The 26,497-nt window shown below is 43.1% G+C and overlaps 1 protein-coding gene across 2 annotated transcripts; it reads right to left on the bottom strand.

Moving 5' to 3' along the window:
- Nucleotides 1-36: 36 nt before the first annotated feature.
- On the bottom strand, nucleotides 37-25,695 carry map3k13 (mitogen-activated protein kinase kinase kinase 13). Of its 2 annotated transcripts, XM_068329786.1 has the most exons (15): nucleotides 25,619-25,695; nucleotides 16,969-17,046; nucleotides 8,748-9,445; nucleotides 8,242-8,425; nucleotides 7,946-8,137; nucleotides 6,914-7,072; nucleotides 6,571-6,729; nucleotides 6,346-6,454; nucleotides 6,065-6,174; nucleotides 5,792-5,908; nucleotides 5,456-5,599; nucleotides 4,562-5,291; nucleotides 4,384-4,454; nucleotides 3,985-4,276; nucleotides 37-3,243 (listed from the first exon to the last, which is right to left on the bottom strand). In XM_068329786.1, exons 3-15 carry the CDS (start codon nucleotides 9,376-9,378, stop codon nucleotides 3,142-3,144), a joined length of 3,000 nt encoding a protein of 999 aa, XP_068185887.1. In that variant the 5' UTR covers nucleotides 9,379-9,445; nucleotides 16,969-17,046; nucleotides 25,619-25,695; the 3' UTR covers nucleotides 37-3,141. The 2 variants fall into 2 exon arrangements, with proteins under 2 accessions (XP_068185887.1, XP_068185888.1); XM_068329787.1 differs by lacking the exons at nucleotides 16,969-17,046; nucleotides 25,619-25,695 and adding an exon at nucleotides 15,538-15,612.
- Between the last annotated feature and the right edge of the window lie 802 nt (nucleotides 25,696-26,497).

Genomic DNA, 26,497 nt, shown 5'->3' with positions numbered 1-26,497 from the left:
TGTGTCAAAAAGAAGACAGACTACGGTGTGTTCAGGTACAGTACATCAGCATTTATTCCATGCAGTTGTTTGCTCTGATTTTATTCTCCCAGATACCCATTGCACTGTACACTGTGTAATACAGGAAACAGACAGACAGGACTGGTTGATCGTAATGCCATTCAACAGGAAAGAGGATTGGAAACAGAAGTACCAAAGAAACAGATTTGATACACGGGGCGAGGCAACATGATGTCCACAGACACAATTTCACAGAAATTCCAGAGTAAGTAAATGATACTTTGATTAAAATGAGATGAAGGGATCTCTGCAGAAGTACAGAAATCAGCATCACACACGTCTTCAGGCTTAACATCTCATTTACCCTGCTGTTACAATCCACTGACTGGATATTTTTTTGTTCTTCAAGAGATTATTTATAGCCCATGTCAAGATAAAAAGCTTTAGAAACACCTTGTTTCTAATTAATCATGTTATTTCTGCTAAATCAATAAAGCTAAATCTTCATCTGCAACGATGATCTAAATAATGAATGTTCGCTGCGGGGTAACAAAGGTAAATTTTACCATAGCCTCACATGATGACAATGTTGTTATTCTACAAATACTGTCCTCTTCCAAAACCGATTCATTGTGCTTTAAATAATATTTCTGGGAGAAATCATGTCATTATTTTAACAAAGCTGCCTGAAATTAAAAAGAGCACATCACCTTTACATTCATCCAGAATAAATTAATTAAATCATGTAGGCCAGCTACAAAGGAAAAAAGAAGAAAAGAATCAGTATTAAATTAAAACCGAACAACAAGCATACTTCACAGGATATATGCCAGAAAGACAATGTTATTAACATTTTAATCAGATTACCCAGTTATTACAGTACACGAGGCTATTTCACAGACGTAAACAGAGAAAGAGGTTGGATGAAGCTTGAGGAAGGGTGGTAGCTACTTAAAGTAGCGAGTGTACAGTAAGCTTTTTAAGCAAAAATGTATTTACCCATCCATAACGTTTTAGATTGACCTGCTGCCACCTAGTTTTTATGACTCACACCCTCCGGTAGTGTAATACTGATCTAACACAGATGTTCTGCTCATTCTCAACCATTTAGCTGGTCATCAACAGAAGCTGGATGTTCTGTGTGATGCCCTGAAGAGAAAGGGCAAAAAATGGTTTACATTACATTTACACATTTATACATGAGTAACTAATACTGTGATATAGAAAACCAAGAGCGCTTAAGTACTCTGTGGCCTTGATCCTGGCTTTTCTTCCTTACTAAAAGACTCAGCCGTCTGCATACACTTGAGATGACACGTTGACATCATTATCAATAAAGTCGTACCTCGTTGGCTAATTTTAAGCTCTGAAGTCAATAAAACACTCTAATTGGGATCGAAATGAGGTTTTCAAGGATGCAGTATCCCTCTATAAAAGACAAAAATATCATATTGCTGGGATTCCACGATATTTATGCCATTGTGAAACGTCAGTGATAATCCACTAAATGGAAAAGAATGGGATCAGGACTCTCACATGTCATGTCAGGAAAAGAAGCCAATAAAAATTGTCGCCATCTAGTGGCCAATGATATATTGCTCCTGCTGTCAATCAAAAACATAAATCCTGAGCATCAAAATAAGGGAAGGCAGGTTAAAAAAGATGGATCAGATTAATAAACTGTTTCTCTTCTAACCACCGGTCACTCTGTTGTGTCTAGCCAGCTAGACGGCCTGGACCCTGAGCAAGCAACTGCACCTGAGTGCCAAGCTTATTGCTGTTTTATTCTCTACAGCGTAGTCAAACAGGCATTTTTGGACATTATGTCTTATTTTGCAGTCTAGGTTTCCCTGCTAGAAAATAGTAAATGGGAAAAGCTCCACCTAATGATTTAAAAAAAATGGGATACTGCACCTGGATTACAGATAAAAAGCTCTACAACTTTACATAACGATAATGTCTATTATAGCAGCTATGGATTGAACATCAAGGCTACCTGCGAAACTTTAATTATTCCTGCATGGTCCATAATATGTGCCACTCAGAGAAGACTGCTATATACAATAATTGGTCCAATTCAGTTTCTCGCAATCCTCCAACAATCCTGAGATGAGACTTGAAACTGTGATGACTAACACAGAGGAAAGGGATTTACGTTCACTCACACACCCACACATACATTGATAATCCGTCAACAGATGTCATGACATCTGATTGATGATGGCAATGATGTTGGCATGTCTTAGAGAGGGACGAGCTGGATCACAGAGGAAGAGTCTCTCTCTTTTTTTGTTTAATCTTCTCCCTATTCATCAGCAGAGTTTAGATTCTCTTTTTCTCTCTTCATTGTTCTGCTAGTTTTGTTCGCTTCATGCAGTCTCCTGGCAGCGTTTGCAAGCTGCACATACATGCTAAGGGCAGCAGGCAGGAATCCTGATGAAGAGATGCCTGTGGGGTTTTTTAGGGGAATGGGGGGGTCTGGTTGCGAGGCAGGTTGTTCATGCTGGTGTTCACCGGGTTTTCATGAGATTTTCCAATTCCCCTCTTCACACAATGGGGGTTGAAGTAACGGAGGCAGGTAGACGGGGCTCTGTAAACTCATGATAAAGAAGGTTGGTCTTTACTTCACTGAGAAGGAATCCTCGTTAGTTGAGGTTTAAACATTAATATGCTGAAAGCGTAGCCAGATCAACTCCTAGTCACCTGAGAGACTAGCAATAGCAGAGAATACACACCACCCTGCCTGTTGCCAGCCTTTGATGGATCATAATTTGCATCTTCATCAGTACACACTCACCTCATGTTCAGTTTCAAAATGTTTTTTTTTTTCTCCATTCGGCTCAGACAATATACAGAGAATCCTGAATCTTCCTTCAAAACTAAGACAAAAATAAATTATGAATGTTACACTATCTACTGTACATTATCATTCAAAAGGAAATCCCTGCCATGGGTTGCCTGGATGCTGTGCTAAAGATGAGGGAGATTGGGGTTGGATGAAGGACAGGATGGGGGCTCTGGGAGAGTTTGCTATGGGGAGCTTCCTATACAATGTTGTCCTCTTATTGCTGTGTTTCCTGCAGGGCAGAGCGGGACACGATGGCCTCCAGGCAGAAACCGATCCGAGCCCTGGGGTGGGTTTCACCACGAAGAAGGAGCCCCAACTTTGTTGTTTCTAATGGTCGCATCAGAACACTCTGCTTCTGATGAATCACAGTCTGAGTCCCCAAACTGCAGAGGATTCTGGGAGAAAAATGAAAGTAATATGTGGAGAGATATCAGCACATATCCATTTTAAGTACAGTGGTCCTTTGCTATTATCCAGTTCACTCTGAAGAGCTGCACTACAGTACTGTATGTTTGAAAGTTTTCAATCCCAATAAACCCCAGAATATTGAGGAAATGTTCTGCACTGTCAAAGACACCTGCAGTAACACCTATAAGGCAGAGGGAAATGCTAACTATAGCACAAAAAGTTGAACATCTGGACATGCTACAGGAATGTAGAAGTTATGTTAAGTTTCAACAAGGATTAAAAAAGGATTGTAACTTTTTGCATCCTTGTTGAACAAAACCATCGTAAGGATGGAGTCTGCTTGAGCTTTGTGGATCAGTGACTGCAGGAAAAAGAACATTAAGCTGGAAACCAACATTATCCCCATGTAATAATACTGGACTTATTTTTCTAGCAAGGTTTAAACAGAGTTTAAAAAAGAGAGAAAAGTGTGAAAATGTTCATGTCTATCTTATAAAATAGTATAAAGTGTGAAGTGAGGGGTTTTACAGCTTTAAAACATTTATAATAATTGTAAAAAATAACTACTTCGTGGATTTCCCCTATCGCCCGTTATTTTTATAACGTAACCATGACAATATCAACGTCATAATCAGTTTCATTATTTTTGCGGTTGTACAACATCAATGTGTAACTATTGTATTATACATAACATCCGTAACTACTGACACTACATTAACAGTGCTGACCTCATAGCTGTGTTCATCAGAGCACAGCTTTCCCAGAGAGATCTGGGTCTTCACCCTGCGGACGGCGCATTCCTTGTCGGACAGACCGTCAGACTGGGTGGAGATGTCAATGGGGATGTCCGGTGTGTGAGACAGCAGCTCGTCCAGGTGCTCCTCCTGACTGGCGCTCAGCCTCTCTATTGGACCGCTGTTGGAGTGGTCGCTGGTGTTTCCTTCCTCTCCGTCGGACACAGACAAGTTCTCCGAGCTGAAAGTGGAGTAAGACTGGAAGCTGCTCATACAGCGATGAGGTCTGTGAGGAAACAGATGAAGAGTACAAATTTTGGGATATGTTAGTAGAAGAAGTTATTTTTTTTATTTTGTGGTGAATGCTCAACAAGATTCTACGCAGTATTATACCTTTGTCTCCGTGGAAACTCTACCTCGCTATCAACCTCCCCCTCTTCTTCTTCAGATGACTCATCAGCGCCCTGAAAGAGAAGAACTTGATGTTTGTCTTACACAGACTTGATGTTTGTGTTTTCATGACACAAACACACAATACACTCATGAATCTGAAGCTCCCAGCTGTGCCCACCTTTGTCGGAGGCCTGAGGATGTGGGGCAGCGCGGTGGGCAGACTGTGACCGTGTTGACACGCCTCCTGCTCCTGTGGCTCAGTCTTCTTTGCAGCCTCCCCATTCGAAGCAGGAACCTCACAGGACGGCCCTAAAGACGACGGGGCTCCTTCCTGGGCATTCAGCAGTGAGTGGTGATTGGACGCAGGAGGCGTCTCCTGACAGTGAGGGCAGCCGGGGAAGGGGTGAGCTTGGCAGCATGCACACAAAGAACCAGCCCCCGCGCCCAGGACAGTGCTGGAGCCGGTGGACGTAGTTCGCTGTCGTGTGTCTGCATCCACAGCGGTGGAAATGAGGTCGGGGCTGGAGCCAGACACGTGGCGCTGTAAGTGGTCTGTCTGAGGACTACGGAGAGCAGCGGCGGGGCCAAAGTAGCGCAGATTATTGGCACAGTTGACAACGGCCTCCTCGCGGCCCTTCAGAGGGAGGAAGGGCTCCTGGGTTGTTGGGTGGTGATGGGGGAACTGCTGCTCCTGGAGGGACTTGGTGTCTTCTAGAGGCCCGGCGACGGGCTTCAGCATCCCAGGGAACTCACTGTGACTCCCTTTGCTGTTGGCGCGGCGGTGACGAGGCTTGCTTCTGTAGCGGCCTTTGCCAGGAGGCGTGGACACTTTGGGGCTGGCAGACAGTGGCGAGGGGGAGGGGAGAGGGTCGACACTTGGAATCCCGTCAGAACGAAGCAAGTCCGGCCTGGAGGACACATTGGTCAAATATACAGTATGTTAATTTCACTTCAGTCATTTCATGACAATTGATGTAAATCCCTTCAAACAAAAAGGGTCAAAAACTGAAATAAATGTCAGAAATAGGGAATAATAGTCCTGTCTTCTACAGTTAGATGTTTAGTTTCCTACCTTTTGGTGGGGGGCAGACCTGGTTTGTGAGACATGCTTCCTTTCTTCTTGATGAGTTTTTCTACAGCATTTGATCTGACGATGGGTCTGACCAGGTGACGCTTGTAGGTCCCGGGGTATTTCTTCTCCACCGCCTGCTCTCTCCTGCAGGTGAGAGCTGGATTAGTCTGGGTTTACATGACAATCAACATCATTCAGATTAGAGTTGTAATTTGAACTGTTATGAATTTGAAAGACACAATCTGGAATTAGGAGTTAAAGAAGAAAGGGAGGAAATTCTTTGTCAATTTTTGTCTTTCTCAAGAACAAAAAAGCAAAACTAGCTGGTGTCTTTACTTCATGAGATCTTTCTCTCGGACTTCCAGCTGCAGCATGATAGCACTGAGCTCCATGTAGAGGTTGTTGGCTCTCTCCAGTTTCCTTTCATAGTGTTCCCGAATGTCCAGGGCGTGCCTGAAATTGTTAAAGGAAATGTATTTTTCCACAAACGTGTGGTTCGAAGAAAAGCGATATTATTTACACGAAACCAAATAAATCGATGCATTATAACCTGGATAGCTACAGAGGTGCTGCAGCAATTTTTACACAAGGTTTTCCAGTCACACACACCTGAGTTCATCTCGCCTGCGTCGGATCAGCTCTTCGTCCAGTCTGTGGATACAAGTGCCTTCACTTTTGATCTTCTCAAAATGTTTCTTCACTTCCTCCCTCCATTCTGACTGTAATGCAAAGCCAAATGCTGTCAATCCATTTGCAGACACAAACACCATCACAGAACTTAAACTCAGCATCGTGCCTCACAGAGTAAGAATATAAACGATCAAGAAAAGACGTGTATAGAATCCTGTGAAAGAAGTGAGGGTTGAGTTTTTTGCGGTTATTTTTCCAACCTGAGACTTGAAGTACGTCTCCTGAGGAGCTCCTAGAACGTCAGCGGAGGCAATGTCGAGGTGCAGGAGGATCTGACGAAATGAAGGCCTGTTCCGTGGCTTGCCTTGCCTGGAAACAGCAAAAAAAGAGGAGGACGTATGATAAAAGAGAAGAGCCAGGTGCCAGAGTTCAGTCTTTTTTCAGCCTTAGCAAACTAGCAAACAAAAGATCTGACCCACACCCACCATGTTTGTTTCATGAGGATCTTGAAGCCATCTGGGCAGGTAGAGGGGACAGGAAGGTGAAGACTGTTGCTGCCGACACCCCAGATGATGGCAGAAGAGTCGACATCTTTGTAGGGAATTTCTCCAGTCAGCAGTTCCCATAACACAACTCCAAATGACCTTCAGCAGGCAGGTAGAGACTCAGGTTTAACTCCACCAACATCAGATGATTTAACATTTTGGTTACGCACTGAGACTCATGAGCCCAGCCAAAATATCTTTCAAATAGCATAAAGCAAAGTGTGAACATTAATTGCTATATATTTTATCTCTTTTAAACCATCCTTTTCTCTTTACTACTCACCAGATATCTACTTTTTCAGACACAGGTTCATTTCTTATCACTTCTGGGGCCATCCAGGCTACCGTTCCAGCAAATGACATCTTTGTACTTTTATCACTGAGCTCTTTGGATGTTCCAAAGTCCGAAATTTTCACAGTGTCATTGTGAGTGACCAGAACACTGAAACAGACACGAACAGAGCACACAGATTCATTAGCAATGTCAGACTTTGTGATTAACAGGTAAAAATATCTTAGTTAGTTAATGGGAATCCTTTATGTGTGCGTACAGTTGATACATGTATGAACTCCACAGCAATAGTAGCATTATTACACAAACCCATGTTTACTTTCATATCAAATCTAAGCAGTCAGAATCATATTATTCAAGGTCAGAAGAACAGGGTGAAACAATTCAGGTTAGTCCAGTGAAAACTGAGTCCGTTTAAAGCAGCATGAATAGGATTTCAATCTAAATCTAAAGACTTAGTTGTTACAGAAGCATATTTCTGTATCTGAATCGCTCTCGTAGCTGAATAAGGCTGACCTTTCCAAGACATTTTGCCTGCTATCATTCTGCTGACTAATATGGTGTTTGGCACTGCAGCAGAACGACGCTATCGATTAGAGAAACAGGCTACAGTGTGCACAGGACGAGAAACGATGAGTTGGATGAGACACAGCCTTCTTTTATTTAGGCAATGGGTATTTTTCCTCAGTGAAAATGGCCTTCTGGTTACTGTCAGACATTTAAGAGTAAAAAGAGTAAATTCTTGTTGCTGTGAAAATCTTTTATACAAGGCTGCTGAGCTCTTTCCAGAAATTAGGAATCAATTGCTACATCAGAGTTAAACAAGAAAACATACAGGACTTGTAAGTAGATCCAGAAGAAATGAACTGTTTGTCCAAATAAATTAGCTGTATTTATGTTATAACTCAGCAACATTAGAAATTAAGGTCTTTCTCAAAGGTTTTTCAGGCAACAAAAAAAGTGATTTTAAATTCTAAGAGATTGTATTCTTATCTTTCAGTGTAAGGAAATGAGGAAACTTACTTAGGAGATTTGAGATCTCTGTGGATGATCTTGTGCAGGTGTAGGTAGTTCATGCCGCTGGCGATGCCCGATGCCCAGTCCACCAGCATCCTGGGAGTCACTTTTCTTCCAGCCCTCAAGACCTCATAAAGCTGGCCTTGGGCACAGTACTCCATGATGATGCAGTAACAAGGTGCCTGAGTGCATACACCCCTACGATGGATAAAACCACAGCAAACCCAAAGGTTGTCAACCATATTAACCAGCATTAGATGCCCAGTCATAAAACAACATCAGTCAAATGGTTTTAAACGTACTTGAAGCTAATGATATTGGGGTGTTTGAGCTTTCGGAGGTGTTTAATGTCCGTCTCTTTCTGCTCGCGGACCTTCTTGATGGCTACTTCTTCGGAGCGGAACTTGCCCAAGAAGACAGCTCCTTGTGCGCCGCTGCCCAGCCACTGCAACTCTGAGATCTCCTCAAAGGGAACCTCCCACATGTCTGGAAAAACAAGTAGAATGCAATTTTTTATTTTCTGAAGCGCGTAGGATGAAATCGCCAGCCATCTTTTAGGTAGTAGCCTAGTCCAGTCTGACCTCCAACAGGCAGCCCTGCAGCAAGGTGAGCCTACCTTTAGCATGCCCTCGATTAAAACTGACAACTGAACTGCTTTACCCACAACGATTCCACAGTAAAGCTAGAGGTGGTTGTTGAATTTCTATATTAGCAGAAAGGGAATGTGAAGAGGAATGTGTTCCTCTTAAGGACAGAAACATCTGAATTAAACTCTGTACCATGCAGAGAAGAGAAACCCAGACCTCACCTTGTTGTTGCAGCTTGTATTCCGTCGAGTACGTCTTCCCTATGATGTTCCAGACAGGCCGAAGACACCCAAACAGCCCTTCTAGGAAGCCCCCTGTCCCAGGCCCTGCCCGATGAAAGTGCAGCTTGATGTCATCGGGGTGATGGGGAGGGCCCTGTCTCCCTTCCCCACTGTGGTCCACGGGACATTCCCCGTCTCCCATGTGTTCCTCCATCCCACTGCCGTGCTCACAGGAAGCCGGCGATCCAGCTTCCTCCTGGTCCTGCTCTTGCAGCTGCAGCACGCTGTTTTCAAAGTGTCCTCCCTCGCTACGTGTCGAGTCCACACTCAACGCCGCACTCGGACTCACACCTCCCAGCACGGATTCCTCCTCCTGGCCAGGCGTCTTCAGCGTCTGCAAGGGAACCGGCAGGTGCATTGGCGGAGCCAGATCTGTGATGATCTGTGGCGGTAAACTGGATGGAGGGGCCTGAGGAGGCTGCGATTGGGAGTTTGGTGAGTTGGATTTCTTCATGGCCTCCCCAACCACGGTGAGTTTGAGCTCTTCTTTCAGTTTTCCTACCAAAAGACTGGGGCAGGAAGTCCATGAAAGCACCTCAGGGGAGCTACCCATGGTGTCACGCATGTGCATGGGCTACCCAGTAGTGATGAGGTGGGCACGGCCTAACACGATGGGATGGCTAAATGCTGAAAGTCTCCTGCAGGATGGAAAAGTAGACATGAAACAGAGGGGTTACCATAATATCATCAAGTCACTGGTGAATGAAATACAGATTAGAACCCAAAAAAAACTGATTTGAATCTATCTGGATGATTTTAAACACCTCTGATACAAACACGGGGCTCTATTACACCAACACACCCAATTGTCTCATTTCCTCTCAGACATGGGATTGAGAGAGCTTACGTTAATGATGATTATTTTTAAATATGGAGCGCAAATGCTGCAGGGTGGAGTGAAGACTAAATCATCCACTGAGGACCAGACACTGCAGAGATATTAATACTAGAACACACAAGCTGGAGCTTTACAATGTTCTTAATGAAGCAGTAACAGTATAGTGAGGATTAAAACTCTTGCTGTGTATTAGGACTGCTAAGAGTGGAACATCTGGCACACACAACCCATTCTCACTGCTTAACTATCAATGGAGCGCTACAGACAACGCAGGCCTGTCGCTAGCAGCATAGTAAACAAACTATTTAACCAGTTCAGTCACTGAATGACCAGGAAAAAATCTCCTCCATCTTTAACGGTTTATTAGAGTTACACAAGACACTACTGAACCTGGGTCAAGGGAAGGACACACAGATTAATATGAGTAAAATCCTCTCTTACAAAATATGTATGTCATTGTATAGCGAGATACGTTCAATGTGAAATATTTTTAAGTTGTTGAGGAAACCTGAAATTATATCTGTGGAGTGTCTCTACACAAGAGAATTAAAAATGCAATAACATTTTAAATAATGATCTTACAAAATCACCACATAGATATAAAATTCTCAGGTTACTGGGGTTGTTGGAGTCTATCTCAGTGGACTTTTGGACATGAGGTGGGGAGACGCTTCGAACGCAATGCCACAGACAGACTGATAGCAAAGGTGAGCACATCTGTCTATCAGCGTTTAACAACCACTGGGCACTGCCAAAGTCACAAAGGTTCAATCGAATGCCTTTCCAGATAATCACATGACGATTTATCGGTCTTGGGACAAATATTTTGGGAAATCCAATCAAGCCTGAGGGGAATAGCGAATGACAGGGGGCATAGAGGGAGGGCGAGGGTGGTTACAGTCTGGAACAGAAGCTCGAAGTCCAGGAGGGAGGAGACGGAGCGGCCGAACACCGAGCTGACTGTTACGTGGACATTCCCTGAGGGGGGGGAGAGCCGTCATAAAGTTCAATCGAAACACACCGTTTATGTTGCCACCGGGAGGAAAGAGAGAGTCTTCCTCTCAGCAGAGGACAGTAAAGTTTTGCTCCTCTGGTGCAGTTATCTAAGCTGTTGAAGGACAGTGGCACCAAAAGTGGACCTCAGGCTCGAGCGTGGGTTTAATTATGAGTGATTAAAAAAGCAACAACTTCACAGTATGAAGAACACACAAAGATGGATGGATGGATGAAAAATGCGGACAAGCATGGAAGATTTTGACAGCATTCACATGTGGGGATGCTCACAATCACTACAGGTGTTCTGCTCAGATGCCTCCTTCATATTTGTGCGAATGCATACATGTACTGTGTCTGTGTGTGTGTCTACTGGGGGGGTAACATGAGCGCTGAGAGTGGAGTGGTTGCCAGAAACTCATCAATAATGCAGGCCTGTCTCTAAGAAGGTTGCTGAGAGTGCAGGGGAAGGAGAGAACACTCTCTCAGGTATCCAATAAATCCGTCCCTTCCACAGCGGAGACAATCGAGCTGTTCGACGAGGGGCCCGCGCTGTAATTCCATCCCATGGACGATTCTCAGAGCCGGGCTTTTGACGCTGACTGGGTGGGTGGATGTGGTCAGCTGTGCAGGAACACGCATGTAAAGACAAGTGTAACTCAACTAAAACTACACTTATCTCACCTAAATAATTTCCAAAGAGCAAAATGCTTTGAGCTCCTCAGTTTTCCTTTACGTGCACTTGACCGACGTCTTTCCTAGCAGAGTGAAACAAAACTGAATCTATCCATCTATATCTGACACCACCAGCAGGAAATGGACCCCTCGCTCTTGGCCATTAATCTCTAATGGAAGATCTCTATGGTCACTGAATCCCAGGAATAATGCCTGCAACCTCATTGAAAATGACCCAGGGTTTCTTTTACATTCATTTATTTACAGGATTTTCCGAAAATGACTGTGAAAGGACAGAAGGACACGCTGACCTTCCGTTTTGTGTTTCCATAAAGAAGATTTAGCTTCACAGAAGAAAACATATGATGAAGAATTGTTCAAAAGGAAGGGAGATAGATAATCAGGGCTGATTTGTCCACGCCTCTGTAAACGGAGTAGAACTAGACCTTATTCAGCCACATGGATCACTAATGAACACTACACACATGCTTCATTTCTTTGCTCTCTAAGGTCAGTGGTCAGAAACACAAGCGGGGCTTGTTTGTAGGCTCTATACTGTATAAGAAAGAAATGACTGAATAAAATAACCAGTGCACAAGCTCCTCCAAACCATAGAATTGCACATCTCTTTACTATAACTAACCATCTCCCATTGGAGGCTGGACGGATTTGATTTGATTACTTTACTACTGAACCAAAGACGTGATGTTTTTTTCGTGTTTTCACACCATTACTGATCCAACAAGTTTGAATCTGATTATTTTTCCAACTTCACCAAAGTTCACCAAAGTACGGTTAGCATCCAGCTAACCGTATAACTGGTCAGAATATGTATGAGTGAGTTTCACAGTCTCCGTTTCTGTACTCAACACGCCACATACATGTAGATACAGGCAGGAGAACTCATGAGGAAAGTTTCGAAAACACACGTTGTAAGTCCGTGTGCACAGCAGCTGGTGGTGCAGGGTGATCATATTCAGACAATACACACACACACACACACACACGTTTGTGAGGATCCAGTAATCCCTCTACTCCCAGCAATCCATGGGGGGAAGGGCATTATTTTGTGCCACTCAGCAAATCCTACTTGGATTCATGTTTTGAACATGCTGTAGGCTAACATTAACAAATGGACCATTCACCACACTGACGTAGCAACGGGAAGACACACACACCCCAAGCTCAGAACACAGCACCATCAGCTGCAGGAGCAGCAGCATCATCTGTGGTCTCATCGCTCTGCTCCTCATTAAGGGGAGCCCTGCTGGGCCTCATAGGGGGAACCACCCTTTAGGTGACAGCTGTGCCACAATTAAGAGAACATATTTAGCCTCTATCCCACCTCGTCATTCACACATTACCATGTCAACACAGCATCCGTCCTGACCTTCTGCTACCAGTCACAGTGACTCTCATCCAACACACAGGTTTGTGGAAGCCAGAGCAGTTTGTTTTAGGATAAAGCAGACTAGTGCTCCACTGTTATAATGTGTATGTAGAGAGCTATATATATAGCATATAGCTCTTTATTTCAATCGATCTCGGAGCAGATTAATCCAATCTGACTACCACACTGTATCACAAGGTAGCTCATGTGACTCCAGCACAGTGAGATGGTGTCAAGACGTGAACACTGGTAGGTTCCATCGTTCCATCTTAAAACTCACTTTGTCATAAATTAATAGCTGCTGTTCCAGACCACTGAGAAGTACCAGCAACTAACTCAGCTATAAAGACAAAGCAGGCAAAGCAGACCAGTCAGTTATCATTGGCAGCTCAAAAATCTCTGGTCTGAGCTCCACGTGTGACCATCTGTTAAATTAGGTCATAGTTGAGCAGCTAATCTCTGGTATTTGTACCTATTCTCAATTCAATGTAGACTAGGGCTTTTTAAAAACCAATCATCACATTGAAAGCAATGTGAAGAAAAGGAAAATTAGACAATCACTGCTCTCAGGGTTTTTTTGGGACACTGAAGCATTGAAATTAACAGGACTGTCAACAGAGACCTCAGAAATATAACTCTGCCAACAGAGCCATCCAAGTCCTGATTTGATTGTTGGGATGTAGGCTGTCTAAATCAGCTTTCCATCACTACCATGGCCATGAGGCCTGCCAGAAGGGATTGGACAGCCTGCTGTAGGTGGGTGAAAGTAATAATCTGCTGGTCGGGGCACAGCGGTGGCGGGGCAAAAAAACACATGCTGGCACAGCCTTCAGGCATCTGCCATCACATGGTTGACATTTCCCTATAATCCCTCTTTCTTCAAATTGTGATACCCTGTGGTGACTCACCTGGGATGAATTAAATACATGTGGTGGCCAGAGAGGGAGCGCATGGCACGGAACAATAGTCTTCACACACCTACCTATCAGTCTGCTCATGGTTTCAGTGGTGCTGCTGGGAAAATGAGAACAAGGTCAAAGCTGCACCAGCTGGGAGGGCGCCAGCTAGCGTCATCTGGAATACGTCTGTGTGTTATGAAGGCTGGATCCTCCAGCATAAAAGAAAAAAAGGACGGTGGACAGGTGGAGGAATGAAAGTGCCAGTGTGCATCACCGATATGAGGATGAAAGAGTGTGTAGCCTTAGCTTAGCTTCTTCATCTGAAATCCAAATCATCAACATCTGATTATCTGGTTCGACAAATCAAAGTCTTACTGCAGAGTAAATATATTCTAGAGGTGTAATGTCTGACACCAGGTTGACATCAGCATTCTAGCCACACATTTTGTGTATCCAATAGGCAGCTCCTGTCAGAATTGGAGGAAACAAATAGCTAAAGCTTCATCCTCTGAGTCTCTCGTTGAGGCTGCACCCAGCAGCGTAACCCGGAACCCAAACCTCCTAAAATCTGTAACCATCACAAATACTCTGGTCTCAAAAAGCTTCAACATCTGCCTTTTCAGTCAATGCTTAATGACAAATGTATTGAGAGCTCTGTGCCTAAACGCTCACCATCTGGACCCAAATGCATACAGATAGAAAGGGAAAGAATAGCCAAGAGAAACACTGGGGATCAAAAGCAGATTAGGGAAGCAGAAAAAGAATATGCAGAGGGATATGATTGAAGCGTGGCTGTAAACGAAAGCGAGCGGAGAATAAATGAGCGAGAACTGCTCCGGCTGCCTGCAGCACGATACTGTAGTGACCACGACTCCCAGAGCGACAACAAAGGACACAAGAGGAGCCGGCTCCATGTGAACCGGGCCCGTCTGCCATGCACGGCCAGGAGACACAACACACACACACACGCGCACGCGCACACACACACACACACACACACACACACACACACACTCATACACACACACACACACTACTCATCAGAGCAGCTGCTGCCACAACAATCCCTCTTGTGCTCTTGTAATAGTGATGGCCTGTCAAAGAGGACTGAGGAGAGACAGACAGATACGTAAAAAAGGTCACAACAGACAAACACACGTATTGGGAGACTTAGTTCGACAGTCACCGTGTTACCTGATAAACTCTAAATTCTAACTCCTCATGGATATGAATATGCAACCATTATTTTAAATCTCTGTGGAGACTGGACGGACGGTACCCCCCCCCCACCTCCTCTTCTTCTTCCTCCTCCCCTCCTCTAAAGCCTGGCTGCCGGCTACTCATCCAATGCAGTTACATAAACACGCTTAGCAGCAGAGGACAGAGGTGGGCAGATAGAGCTTTCCTGCTTCCAACCGGAGTGGGTACAGAGATGGATGAATCTGGAAGCGGGGTGAGGAGGTGATGTTGCTAGGTGAGCACGGGCAAATAGAGAATTAACCAAACAAAACAGAGCAAATAGAACACAGAAAAGATGTGAATGCGGTTTGTCTGTGTGTGCCATTTCAGGGTATGCACATACTGAAATAGCTGTGGTTGTGTGTGCAGGAAAAGGTCAACTCTGACCACCAAGTGTAACAACACAGACTATTATTTGAGTGCTTCTTCTGCTGCTCTATACTTTTTTTCATACATCCGACTCATCCATCAAAAGGCACAGAGAAGCGCTGCATCAGAAAGCGGCAGCAGCATCATAGCTATGCCTAAAATAGCTCCTGCAAGCACCGACGCACCACCGCTCAAGACACTCCTGCAGTACAAACACCGACAGCTGATCCACATTCAAACTGCACGCATGTATGCACACACTCGCATCTCTCCTCACAGATGCACACATCTAAAAATACCAGAGCCAAATAAACAAGTAGGAAGTACCTCCAGATCATGCCAAAGACACAGCATCAGCAGCAGATATATCACAGCTCAGACTCATGGTCCTCTCTCCGCTCTGACAAACCGATAAAAAAAAAAAAAGTAGTGGAAAAAGAACCTGAATTGATGGTCAGTGTCGGAGGAAAAACAGCGAGAAAATGAAGGGAAGCGAGGATGACAGACATTCCTCTAACTCCCGCAGCACCTGGGCTGTGAGTGCGTGGTCTGCAGCATCACCGGGCTGGTGAAGACCTGCTCACGTCACACTTTTCATGAATGGACTTGTCTGACGCAGAGAGGACGCAGCTCAAAGGGGGGAGGTGGTGCCTTCTGCACTGACTCAGAGCCGGAGCACAGAGAGACGAGGAGGGGAGGACAGAAGGAGGGAGAAGGAAAGGATGGTGTTTCAAAGCAGAACCAGCTGGGAGCAGCAGGTTCGGCTGCAGTGGCTTTTCTGTAAGTAGGACAGTATTTCCACCCAAGAGAAAAATCCCTTTGTGACAAATCAGTAATCACTTTTCTCTATGCCAACTGTATCAACATCACACGTATGGCAGCGCAGTTACCTGGATTTCTAGCAAAGGCTGTGTGACAAAAAGAAACATGTTGCGTGTGTTAATAATATAAAAAATACCATTAAAAATGCCTTTTTCAATTTTCTAAATCTGAATATCTCATCTTGCCTCCTTATTTAAGGCATCAAATCCAAAAGAGGCTCAGTTTCACATTAGATATGATTCAAAAATAGTATTACTCCCACCTCCAAAAACAAGCGCTTTAGGTTAATTGGCCAGCTTCAAATTATACATAGGTGTGAGTGTATGTGTGAGTGCGTGTCTGTTTGTCTCTATGTGGTTCAGCGGTGCACTGGCGTTGCGCCTGGAGTGTTCCCTGCCTCACCCCCCAGTTGCCTGGGATAGGCTTCAGCACCTTGCGACCCACGACAACGGATGAAGCGTGTATGGAAAATAAATGAATGAATATATACCTATATATAAAATAATTATATATATATATATGTTTCATTTTAATCTTTGGGGGAATTGTTAGTACATGCTAGACGATATAAATAAGAATGCAGTTACAACAATGACATCCTTACAATGCCACTCAGTATAGAGAGTAACTAATGGATGTATTGATTATATATTTACTTTTTCTTTCCAGATCACATAAAAGTCAATCATCAGAACAACATTTTTATCAAGTTTGTAATCCATCCACTGCATTGAATGCTTGTAAGATGGAAAACCACACATAAAATGTGGAAGAGTTGCTATGCAACTGATTTGAGTTGCTGTTGAACAGACAGCAAAAAAATTGCAGACAAGAAAATGTATGTTCTTCACTAAACCACGGATCTAACATTGAGCATCTGTGATGAAGAAATTCTCAAAGACTTCATCACATCTGCCTGCACATAAAAATACTGACCTGTCAGGTGGTGTTTGATCATCTCACAGGATTTTCAATCTGCTCTCAGGTTTGGTTTGGTTTTGTTTTACTTCTCGCCTGCACATAGAGAGACAGAGGGGGTTAGATCTTAAAATGAAGGAGTAACAAAAGCAGCCAAAACAAAATGACGCATTGAGTCTTCAATAAACAACTAATAGAAAAGGTTCAGCCTTCAGCAGCATTCATTAAGTGAGAGGGACTAACTGAATGAATGAAGCAGACACTCAGACAGAGGAAGGTTATACTTGTCTGTGTACTTTATTTATGCGTTTGTTTTTTTAGATATTAAGACTGACTGTTACCAGAGGGGGGGGTGTCAGAAGACAGATTGAGGGGGGTGGCTTGCACATGAAAAGAAAGTCTTTTGGAACAGATGCTCCACCCTCTGGTTACAGGCTTAAACCTCTGGGGAAGATGATCATGGAAGGGGATAAAAAGAATTTTAATGATGCATGGAGGGTGGGGGGTTGGGAGAATGGAGTGGCATTGTCCCAACTCCATCCTTAAGCTCCACCCCATCAAAGGAACACTGCCAGATGAGGGGTTCTGGTGTCCCGGGGTGAGTCTGAAGGGGGTCAGACTTTCAAATAGAGTCTATTAATAGAGCACGATGACAGTCCAATGAGTCACCATGCAGATGGTTGGGGATGCTGGCTCTAACGCCTCTCGCGCAAAAAGGGATGTGACCGCATTAGCCAACATGTCCAAACTACACCTACGTGATGTGTAGTCCTACATTAACAGTGATTCAAGTGTGGTATGAAAAAACAACGCGAGTGTGAAGTGAAACTGTTATTCTGAGACAAGCTGATACAAACATGTACAGTGTGTACACAAAAACACAGCTGAGGGATTTCCACATATCTCTAGATAAATCCTGACAGAGAGGAGGACAGAAACATCAGATATCCATTGAAGCAGTGACTGAAATACTTTGTTTACTTGGCAAGACCATCTTCCTCTGCTCTACAGCTGAAGCTGCACAGATTAGCAGGTAATCAGACACCACAATTCTCAACAGAAATTAAATAATACAGCTTCCTCTTAGCTTGTCCCGTTAGGGGTCGCCACAGCGTGACATCCTTTTTCCATTATAGATTCAGTTGCAGTAACACTTTTTGATGACATCATGATATGACCATAGGTTGCTCTGGTACTCCAACGACACATGAAATAAAAAGCATAGTTGAAGATGTCGAAATGAGTCCGAGTTCACCTTGATATGAACCACGAGGCTTTTCTGTGGATGATGGAGACATAATGAAGGGAGCTCCAAACATTTCCTCCATCTGCCCCAAAGCAAATTAATGAAAGACGACATGCCTCATATCCTCTCTGTTCTAAAATTAACAATGACATAACATTAAACATTGATCAGGTTGCTGTGGTATTTATTAACTGTCGCAGTGCTGGAATTCTTGCTTCTATAGTAAGTTGCTTGGACTGAAGGTTCTATTTAGCTATTAGTGGAAAAACCCTAAATTCATGAAATTTTTATGTGTTTTAAGTTTCTCAATAGGGGTTTGTCTTGATCTGAGCCAAAACTTTGGCCAACAAGTAGTGATGTCTCTAGTCTGAACTGAAATGTCTTGTTAGGACAAAAATTAACATGGATCACATTTTTTAAACATTTTAAAACAGGTCTGTCCACTGGAACGCACTCAAACAGCTGCTACAACGCCATGGTCACTTGTTCATTGGGGTACCACTACACCACTGGACATTTGTTTTTCATACATCAACCTCTCTTACTGTACTGATCTAAAATATTGTCTCTATCCAAATATATAATTCTATGCCCCATATCTGGATTTATTTTTCCATAACAGTGGAACATCATGAGTTGTCCATGCCAGGGAAATTTTTGTTTTCATTGGCCCATAATCTTTTTCCTGATATTTCGCACGTTGGAGGAAACTGAAATTTTTTTCCCCAGAATCCTTAAACTAAACTAAAAATGTATTGAAACCATCACTGGATAAAAATCCACACCTACATAAATTGCAATCAAATCTGTTGACAACGCTGTCAAGTTATCTCGCAAACAAACAAACAAACTCAAGCGATCATGTAACCTCCTCCAACTCTGATGGCTGGAGGTAATTAGTTTTATTCAAACACCGACATGAGACATGAAGCCGGTCGGTGCTCCGTGTGCTGTGGACAGCCTCCATGTGCAGCAGGGCTGTAAACTACACTGGATCAGAAACGTTATGTACACTCATTACTTTTTCACCAGCAGCAGAACAACAGCACTGACAGCTCTTGTGTCCCCACATTAATAAGAGAAAAAGCAAGCAGCACGCAGCTTACAGCGGTTTAGCTTTACAGCCGATACACACAGCAGACAGGTACAGACAAACACACATAAGAATAAAGGCAAATAAAAATTGTATCATGGTCGACCGCCATGACATGTCCAGATTTGACACTGTCTGCCCCCTGATATCAAAGTGAAGCAGCAGGAACACATTGGTCAGATTGTTAATACAAATATGACAAGATGTGTGTTGTGTCTGTCTCTGTGTGGCTCTGTGGTGCACTGGCGTCGCGCACAGGGTTTACCCCACCTCATGCCCTCAGTCAACTGGAATAGGGTCCAGCTCACCGTGACCCGCTAGAGTGAGGCAGTCAGAAGATGAATGAATGATGAGATTTTCATTCATGCAACAGATTGATTATGCTTCAAAATGTGATTGTATTGGTTATCTTTTGGATTTTAACTTTCTTATCTTTGATTTGACAAAGACAATACCTGACTTACATTTTTCTCTGAAACGGATGGCAGCTGCTTGAGAGATACATAAAACACAGTTTCAAAATGCTGCAAATCAAGATAAAATAGCAACATGAAGATTACTGTAGCTAAAGATAGCTTATACAATATCCACGGCTAGATGTTCAACCAAAGCCAACACTTTCAGCAGCAAGGAGTGTTGGTGATTTACTCTGCTGATCAAAATTTTTTGATCGAGTGAAATTCACATGATTTTGAGAAGATTTGGAAGATTGTAAATCACTAGATTCACATGTATCCTAACACATAATCTACTAGATTGATAAGAAAGTAATAATTAAAATTGGTCCATAAAAAGCCTCCCTGGTGTGATTTTCCTTTAAGAATGTCTGATGGTTTTGCTTTTTATATAGTTAATGTAATCAGCACAGAAAGTCTGAAGAACTTCATCTTTTCTGTGATTACTGCTCTCTGTAGGGAAACATTACAGAACATGATTTAATTCCATAATTTACTGCAGAAATATCCCTGTGATTAGGTGATGTGTGTGAGTGTATTAGCACTATTTCAGCTCTAATACCTCCAGCCTCAGGCCCGGAGGGATGAAACTGGATGGAGGAAGTCGGATGAGTTGGGAAAGTACACAACAGACTGGTTTTAGTAGAGTAACGTCAAGCTCAAGGACAAACCTGTTTGCTGATGCTGGATGAAGGAACAGGTTGACCTGGCCGTTGCTCAGGAGTACATGAGAAAGTCCTGCGCCTTACAACCACTGATTCTCACAGACAGATAAGGCTGGTGAGATTACCGTGCTGAGCCCACCGACAACCCACAGCCTGACCAATCTACGCTGACAGGAAATTACATAACAATGACTGTCCAATACTCCCAGAGGATCACCATCACAACAATCATCTATCCTGGTTCGCTCTTCATTGGAGACTCCAGGGGCAAACAGATGAGGAGTAGTGGACAGACAGCCTGCCGTTGCCCTCCCATCCCGCCAACCCCACCTAAACTCCATGCATCTAATAATCCTGATAGTGATTTATGGGATTGCATGCAGAACTATAAAGTAGAGCACACCAGCTAGTCTTAGATAACACAAAATGTCATGAAGGCTCTCCAGCCTTCTTGCCTTGTTATCATTTCAATAAAGAGAAATTAAAATCTCAGTGAGACGTGATGTTCATACACAGTTCACCTCCTCCTTCTACACATGGAAAGTACATCCTGAACACTGACTTATTGCTCCAGTCGATCTTATTGTATTTGGAGAGATGCCGGTTTTCACCTACTAAAAGTGATGATGTGTCTTTGTGTGTAATTCTTCAATTTAAAGATGGTTTGATGCTGCTGTAACCAACACAGAATAATGAGAGTCTGTTCACGCTGGAGAAATCTCATTCTCAGCTGCGCTCATGTGAGTTCATGTCATTGATGTTAAGCCTAATGAACCTGCCGCACTACAAAACCATTTAACTATCATGTTAGCTGGTTACTCTAACGGCATTATGTTAGGTTCACAGTTCAACCACTACAATCACACCACTGATATTACTGTGCATTTTAACACAGGTTCAAATGCACACTAAAGTCTAATGAACCTGTGAACGCCGTTGCACCCATATTAAGCATGTGTAGCATTTCATTCAATTTTGTCCTTTTGATTTTTGAGGAAATGCAGACAAATGATACCCTGTTATGTACTGGTGAAGTCTAACCAAGTCTCTTGAAACACACACACACACACACACACACACACACACACACACACACACACACACACACACACACACACACACACACACACACACACGCACATCTGTGAGTCCACAGCTAGACAGCTCCACACTGAGGGACTCGTGATGTTGGATTTAACTTTTAAGGCTAAACTTACTCTTGAATGATCAATTATTATTGATGACAGCAATTTTATAAGAAAGAACTATTTGTAGTGGCTCAATCTGTGTTCCTCACATTCTTGGAAAGACCAAGACACCAATTTGAAGCAGAGTCGTGTCGAGCTGAAGCACAAACACACACTGTGTCTTTTAAATGCTTGTGGCTGCTCCAGTTTAATGTTTGCTTTAGTTAAAGGGTGCCAGGTACACATAGTAGAACTTGTATTCCCGTCGTATTAAACACACATTACCCAGAGACACATTAGAACACATCCATGGTTAGAAGTGCCTCTATTTTTCCTGCACACATCAGAGGTCAGAGATGCTGCTAAGGCATTCAAACACACACTGCCTGCATGAGTCGTGCATGTGCTCCTCCACTCGTGTGTGTTAATATGCTCCCCATGAGGCGCTGCAGGCTGTGGTAATTATAGAAACTCAGCTAGCAGACACACCACAAGAGACAAGTACATTTAAAGCCATGTGCAGTTGTCTGAATACAGTACCAGCGCACACACACACACACACACACACACATATGCACGCACGCACGCGCACACATACACACACACAAACAACAATACACATGTGCAAAAATGTGTCCTGCTGTGGTGTTGACATTATTGTCTGCATTTTAAATGTTTAGAATGTAGACAATAATGTCAACTTTCAATATGCGACTGTGGACAAACCTATACAAGCAACATTATTATAAGACTACAGTAGCAAAGCCTATTTCCACCTACACAGACTTAATCTAATATGTTCCCTCACAATCCTGCACAAACTAAAAGAGACATGGGGGCTGAACCAATTTCTCACTGTCAATAATAAAAGCAGACTGACCAGCAGAGTGTTTGTTTGTCCGATTGAGCATTTGGCAGGTGACCACTCCATCTCCAGGAGAGCAAACAGAGCAGAAAACAGAACACACAGGCTTTCTTAATCCAGCTGAGTCGGCATTATTGGCCGTTTGCGGTCCGATGCAGATGTGAGGAGTGCCAGGAAGGCTCTTGTTGTGTGGTGCATAGTAAGCTAAGGATGGGATGGGGACAGAGTCTGTGCAGCTCAGACAGCATCGGTTCAGACATGTTTCTTCCACCTGCCCTTCAGTGGACCCGTTGCACATGTCGTGGATCACCAGGACATAAACCTATGCGACATCTGTTTTGTACCGGTCAACCATTGACTATTCTAAAATAGACTCACCTGGGAGGGAGAAGACATGACCCCAGCATTTCAAAAATAACTACAGTATTTTCTGCACCAAAAGTACACCTAAAAGCCTTTCATTTTCTCAAAAACTGGCAGTGCGCCTTGTAAGGTCTAGGTCTACCAGTCACACTAAAACGTCTCTTGAAGGCGATCCATCAGTGTGTCTATACAGTACAACTATAGACCATAGAATACCACTCACCACAGTTCTTGATAACTGTGACGGATCATCATTGTGAGCTGTCAAACTACTTGAAAATGAAAAAACAATAATTGAAATCTAAAGTTATCATACTAAAACACAGTGACCAGTTTATCCCTTGAGTTGGAACACAACAGACTGGATCCACGGCTGTAGGAATGAGACTAAACAAACGCGTCTCTGGGGCTAGGATTAGAGAGATCAGGCCAGCTGTAAGGCTATGCTACTGCCATGTCTACTGATGTCAATGACATGAATACAGATTTGAGTCTCTACGCCAGCATCAGGACCGACTTCACTGTCCTACGACTTGCCTGACGCTCCTCTCAAAGTGGTACTCAGACGTAGAGGAACAAAACCTGTTCAGGGCTACACCTGAGAGGTGTAGCCTGGACATACAGCTGGTGGGAGGCTACATTTGGCTGATTGGTACAGGGTGTGACCTGTAACTGCACCGCAGCAGGTACAAGAGAAGCCATTTGTGGCACATACCCAGTCACGTGGACGCTGCCTGGGTATGACACTCAGCACAATGGGACAGGAACACAACGCTGCTGCCACGACTGTGCACACAATCCATCTCTCACATGTAAAGCGTTCAAAGCAGGCAGACGTCAAGAGCAGCTGAACCATAAATCCATTGTCACATCAAGTCTTCATGTAGGACGGATGAATGATGGTCTGTGATTTGTGTCAGACGGCCGCTAGGAGCCCAGAGGCTCGTCACACACAGCATGCAAGCGGGCAGGTTACCGGTCCTGCTCACTAAAACTGATCAACAGCAGCTCGCCACTTGACCGCCACGTACAGATCACGCCACAGCGGTTCAGTCAAGTGCAGTAAAGAAGAAGACAAATTGAACTTTATTCATTGCCCACAGGGGCAATTACTTTTTCTACTTTAGCTTTTTTTGGTTATTTTTACATCCCGCTTCAAAGCGGTGATGTATTGTAATTGTCTGCGTTTGTGAGTCCGTTCCTCTGTCCGTTAGTCCACCACATATCTTTGCAACCGTTGCAGATAGAAAGATGAAACAAAAAGCACATTACTCGGGCAGCGAAGGGGATGAAAATGAGATGATGACCTTGACCAAACGATGTCAACGTCAAATTTTAACTTCTGTACACTCAGGAACTGGATAGGATAGAAAGACGAGGGAGAAGGCCAGTGTAGGTAAGACCATAGATTAAGGCTAGTGCTTTGATCTTTGACCTATGCAAGTAGGTCAGGGTAAAATTTTGAATTCAGGGGTGTCACAGGATGTTGCAGTCTGTGAATGCATTGGTTCTTGTTTAAAGATGTTGTTGCTAAGTTCGAGCCTTACACATCATTTTGTAGCATAGACACACTACACCACATCAGCACTGCGAGTGAAATGTGAAATGCCAAAAAAGAGGAATCAACTCAAACATATCTTGTTGAACTTATTTGCATGCTTACTACAACACACCCATTGAGAGTTGCAGCGCTAGTATTTGGTGAAGGGCTTTTTATTACTCCTTGTGATTTTTTTTGTTGCTGCATCCATCAAGGAAGTCAGTTTTCATCCAAGTTCCAGTACATTATTGGTTTGTTGTTTGGTTTGGGACAGAATAAAGTTGTTGTGCTTCTGTTTATACATTCTTTATCATTAAAATAAAAAGCTGTTTTTGTGATTATTTATGAAGTAAAAATGAATGAATAAATAATATTTAAAAGTCTGCCATATTTAGGGGGTTGGTGCAGATTTAAAAAAAACAACCAAAACTTCAGGAACCTCCAGATTTACATTTTAAATATTATGAAATCAAACAACCTTAAATGATGGCTAAGAGTTCCATTTTTGATGCATTATTAAATTCAAATTATTTTTTTGGCCTTGGTAGGGGTACGCACTCTTCTGAGTGAAATTCTATTTTTAGTTGGGTTGTTTGTTATTATTTTGTTTTTACATTGTTATATATGACATGTGACAGATCACCCATGTTTCAACTGACAAATTTAAAATCTGCACAAAAAAATTAAGAATAAACAAACATCTAGTGAGTATTTCTGTTTGTTTTTTTTTCATATCACAGAGAATATAATAGTAAAAGAATTGTTTTTCCAAAACAGTAAAGACAATAATATGGACAATAAAAAGATAGTCAATTCTTCTATGTTGTTGTTTCAGCCACGTTCTCAAAAATATTCTTCCTATAAAAGCAATCAGCCACAATTATAATCTATTATAATCGATTATATTCTGTCTGTGCCGCCTTTGTTACACAATAACCACAATAATAATCTTTCAGCTGTATTCCACACGACACGCATTTAACCAGTTTGATTCCTTTCGCAAGCGGTGATTATAACTATTGGTAAGTGTTTATCTGTTGACACCAGCGAACAACAGTAAACAGTGTTTCTAGCTAGAACCCCATTAGTTACCAGAGTAAACACTGATAGTCCTGTTGGTCAGAGAAACCAACCAGCTGACAGCTCCTCTCCGCCAAACCAGCCCGTTTCTGGCCAAACGTCACAAATGTGAAGGTTTTACGTCGCCACAACGCGATGTCTTCACAAACACGTCAGTAAAATACAGAATATTACCGTTTAGATCTGCTGAATCGCTCCAAAACGTCCCACGGCCGCCTCTCTCTCCTCCGTCCGTGTATTTATCGTCCAATCCGTGGTGTTATTTTATAATCCCGCTACGTCACATCCGGATGCTGGGCACATATAAAACCCCGGCGCGCAAACCGACAAAGATCGTCTATAGAAGACAGGAGTCCAGACCCGGGGACAATGTGTGTAACCAGATAAATAATGAAATAATGATCGCAGAAGACTGTTCCCGCTGATGTTAACCATACCGTTCTTTTTACTACATGTTATTTATCTGACAGCTATATTTACTACTTATTTTTAAGATCAGAATTTAAAATGTAAATATATGTTTAAAAATATAATGAATTTATACATATTCGATCTAATTTCATAACTCTTCTTGTTTTTCTTCTTGTTTTTCTTTCGGCTCTTCTCCGTAATGCTCGTGCAATAGATCCGGGGCATATCCTATCTTTTGTCTGAAGCAAGCTGGAATAGGCTGCAGCAAACACAAGAGACCCACAAAATGTATAAAGAGGCTGAAGATGAGACAATTTAGGTCATCTCATCCTTGAGAAAATGGATGGATGGATGGATGGATGGATGGATGGATGGATGACTGTAGTGGTGAGGTGGTGGTAGTCCTGAATGTGGTGCAAAAAGGCTCTGGTTTGAACCCTCACAAACGCGTTCTGAGTGGAGTGGATCTGTATCTGCTTTAGTTCCCACCAGGTACTGCAGCTTCCTTCTGTTGTCCAAGGTGAACCGGTGATTCTAAAAAGCCCGTAGATGTAAAATTTTGTGTGTCCCTCACCTGTCCAGGGTTCACCCCAGTTCATACCTCCAGTCCATCTTGTGGCATTTATGAGGAATTATAAACAA

Source organism: Antennarius striatus, chromosome 12 (assembly GCF_040054535.1).
Source record: "Antennarius striatus isolate MH-2024 chromosome 12, ASM4005453v1, whole genome shotgun sequence".
NCBI lineage: Eukaryota > Metazoa > Chordata > Actinopteri > Lophiiformes > Antennariidae > Antennarius > Antennarius striatus.
Note: the sequence above shows the minus strand (reverse complement) of the source record. Positions and strands in the feature narration are given on the sequence as shown.

Bases quoted from the DNA above. Each gene is read 5' to 3' on its own strand.
- map3k13 (XM_068329786.1), bottom strand. From the start codon at position 9,378: ATGCACATGCGTGACACCATGGGTAGCTCCCCTGAGGTGCTTTCATGG. The intron at 8,138-8,241 runs GTACGTTTAAAA...TATCCATCGTAG, and splicing joins CCCAATATCATTAGCTTCAA to GGGTGTATGCACTCAGGCAC. The intron at 5,600-5,791 runs GTAAAGACACCA...TCTCACCTGCAG, and splicing joins CGAGAGAAAGATCTCATGAA to GAGAGAGCAGGCGGTGGAGA.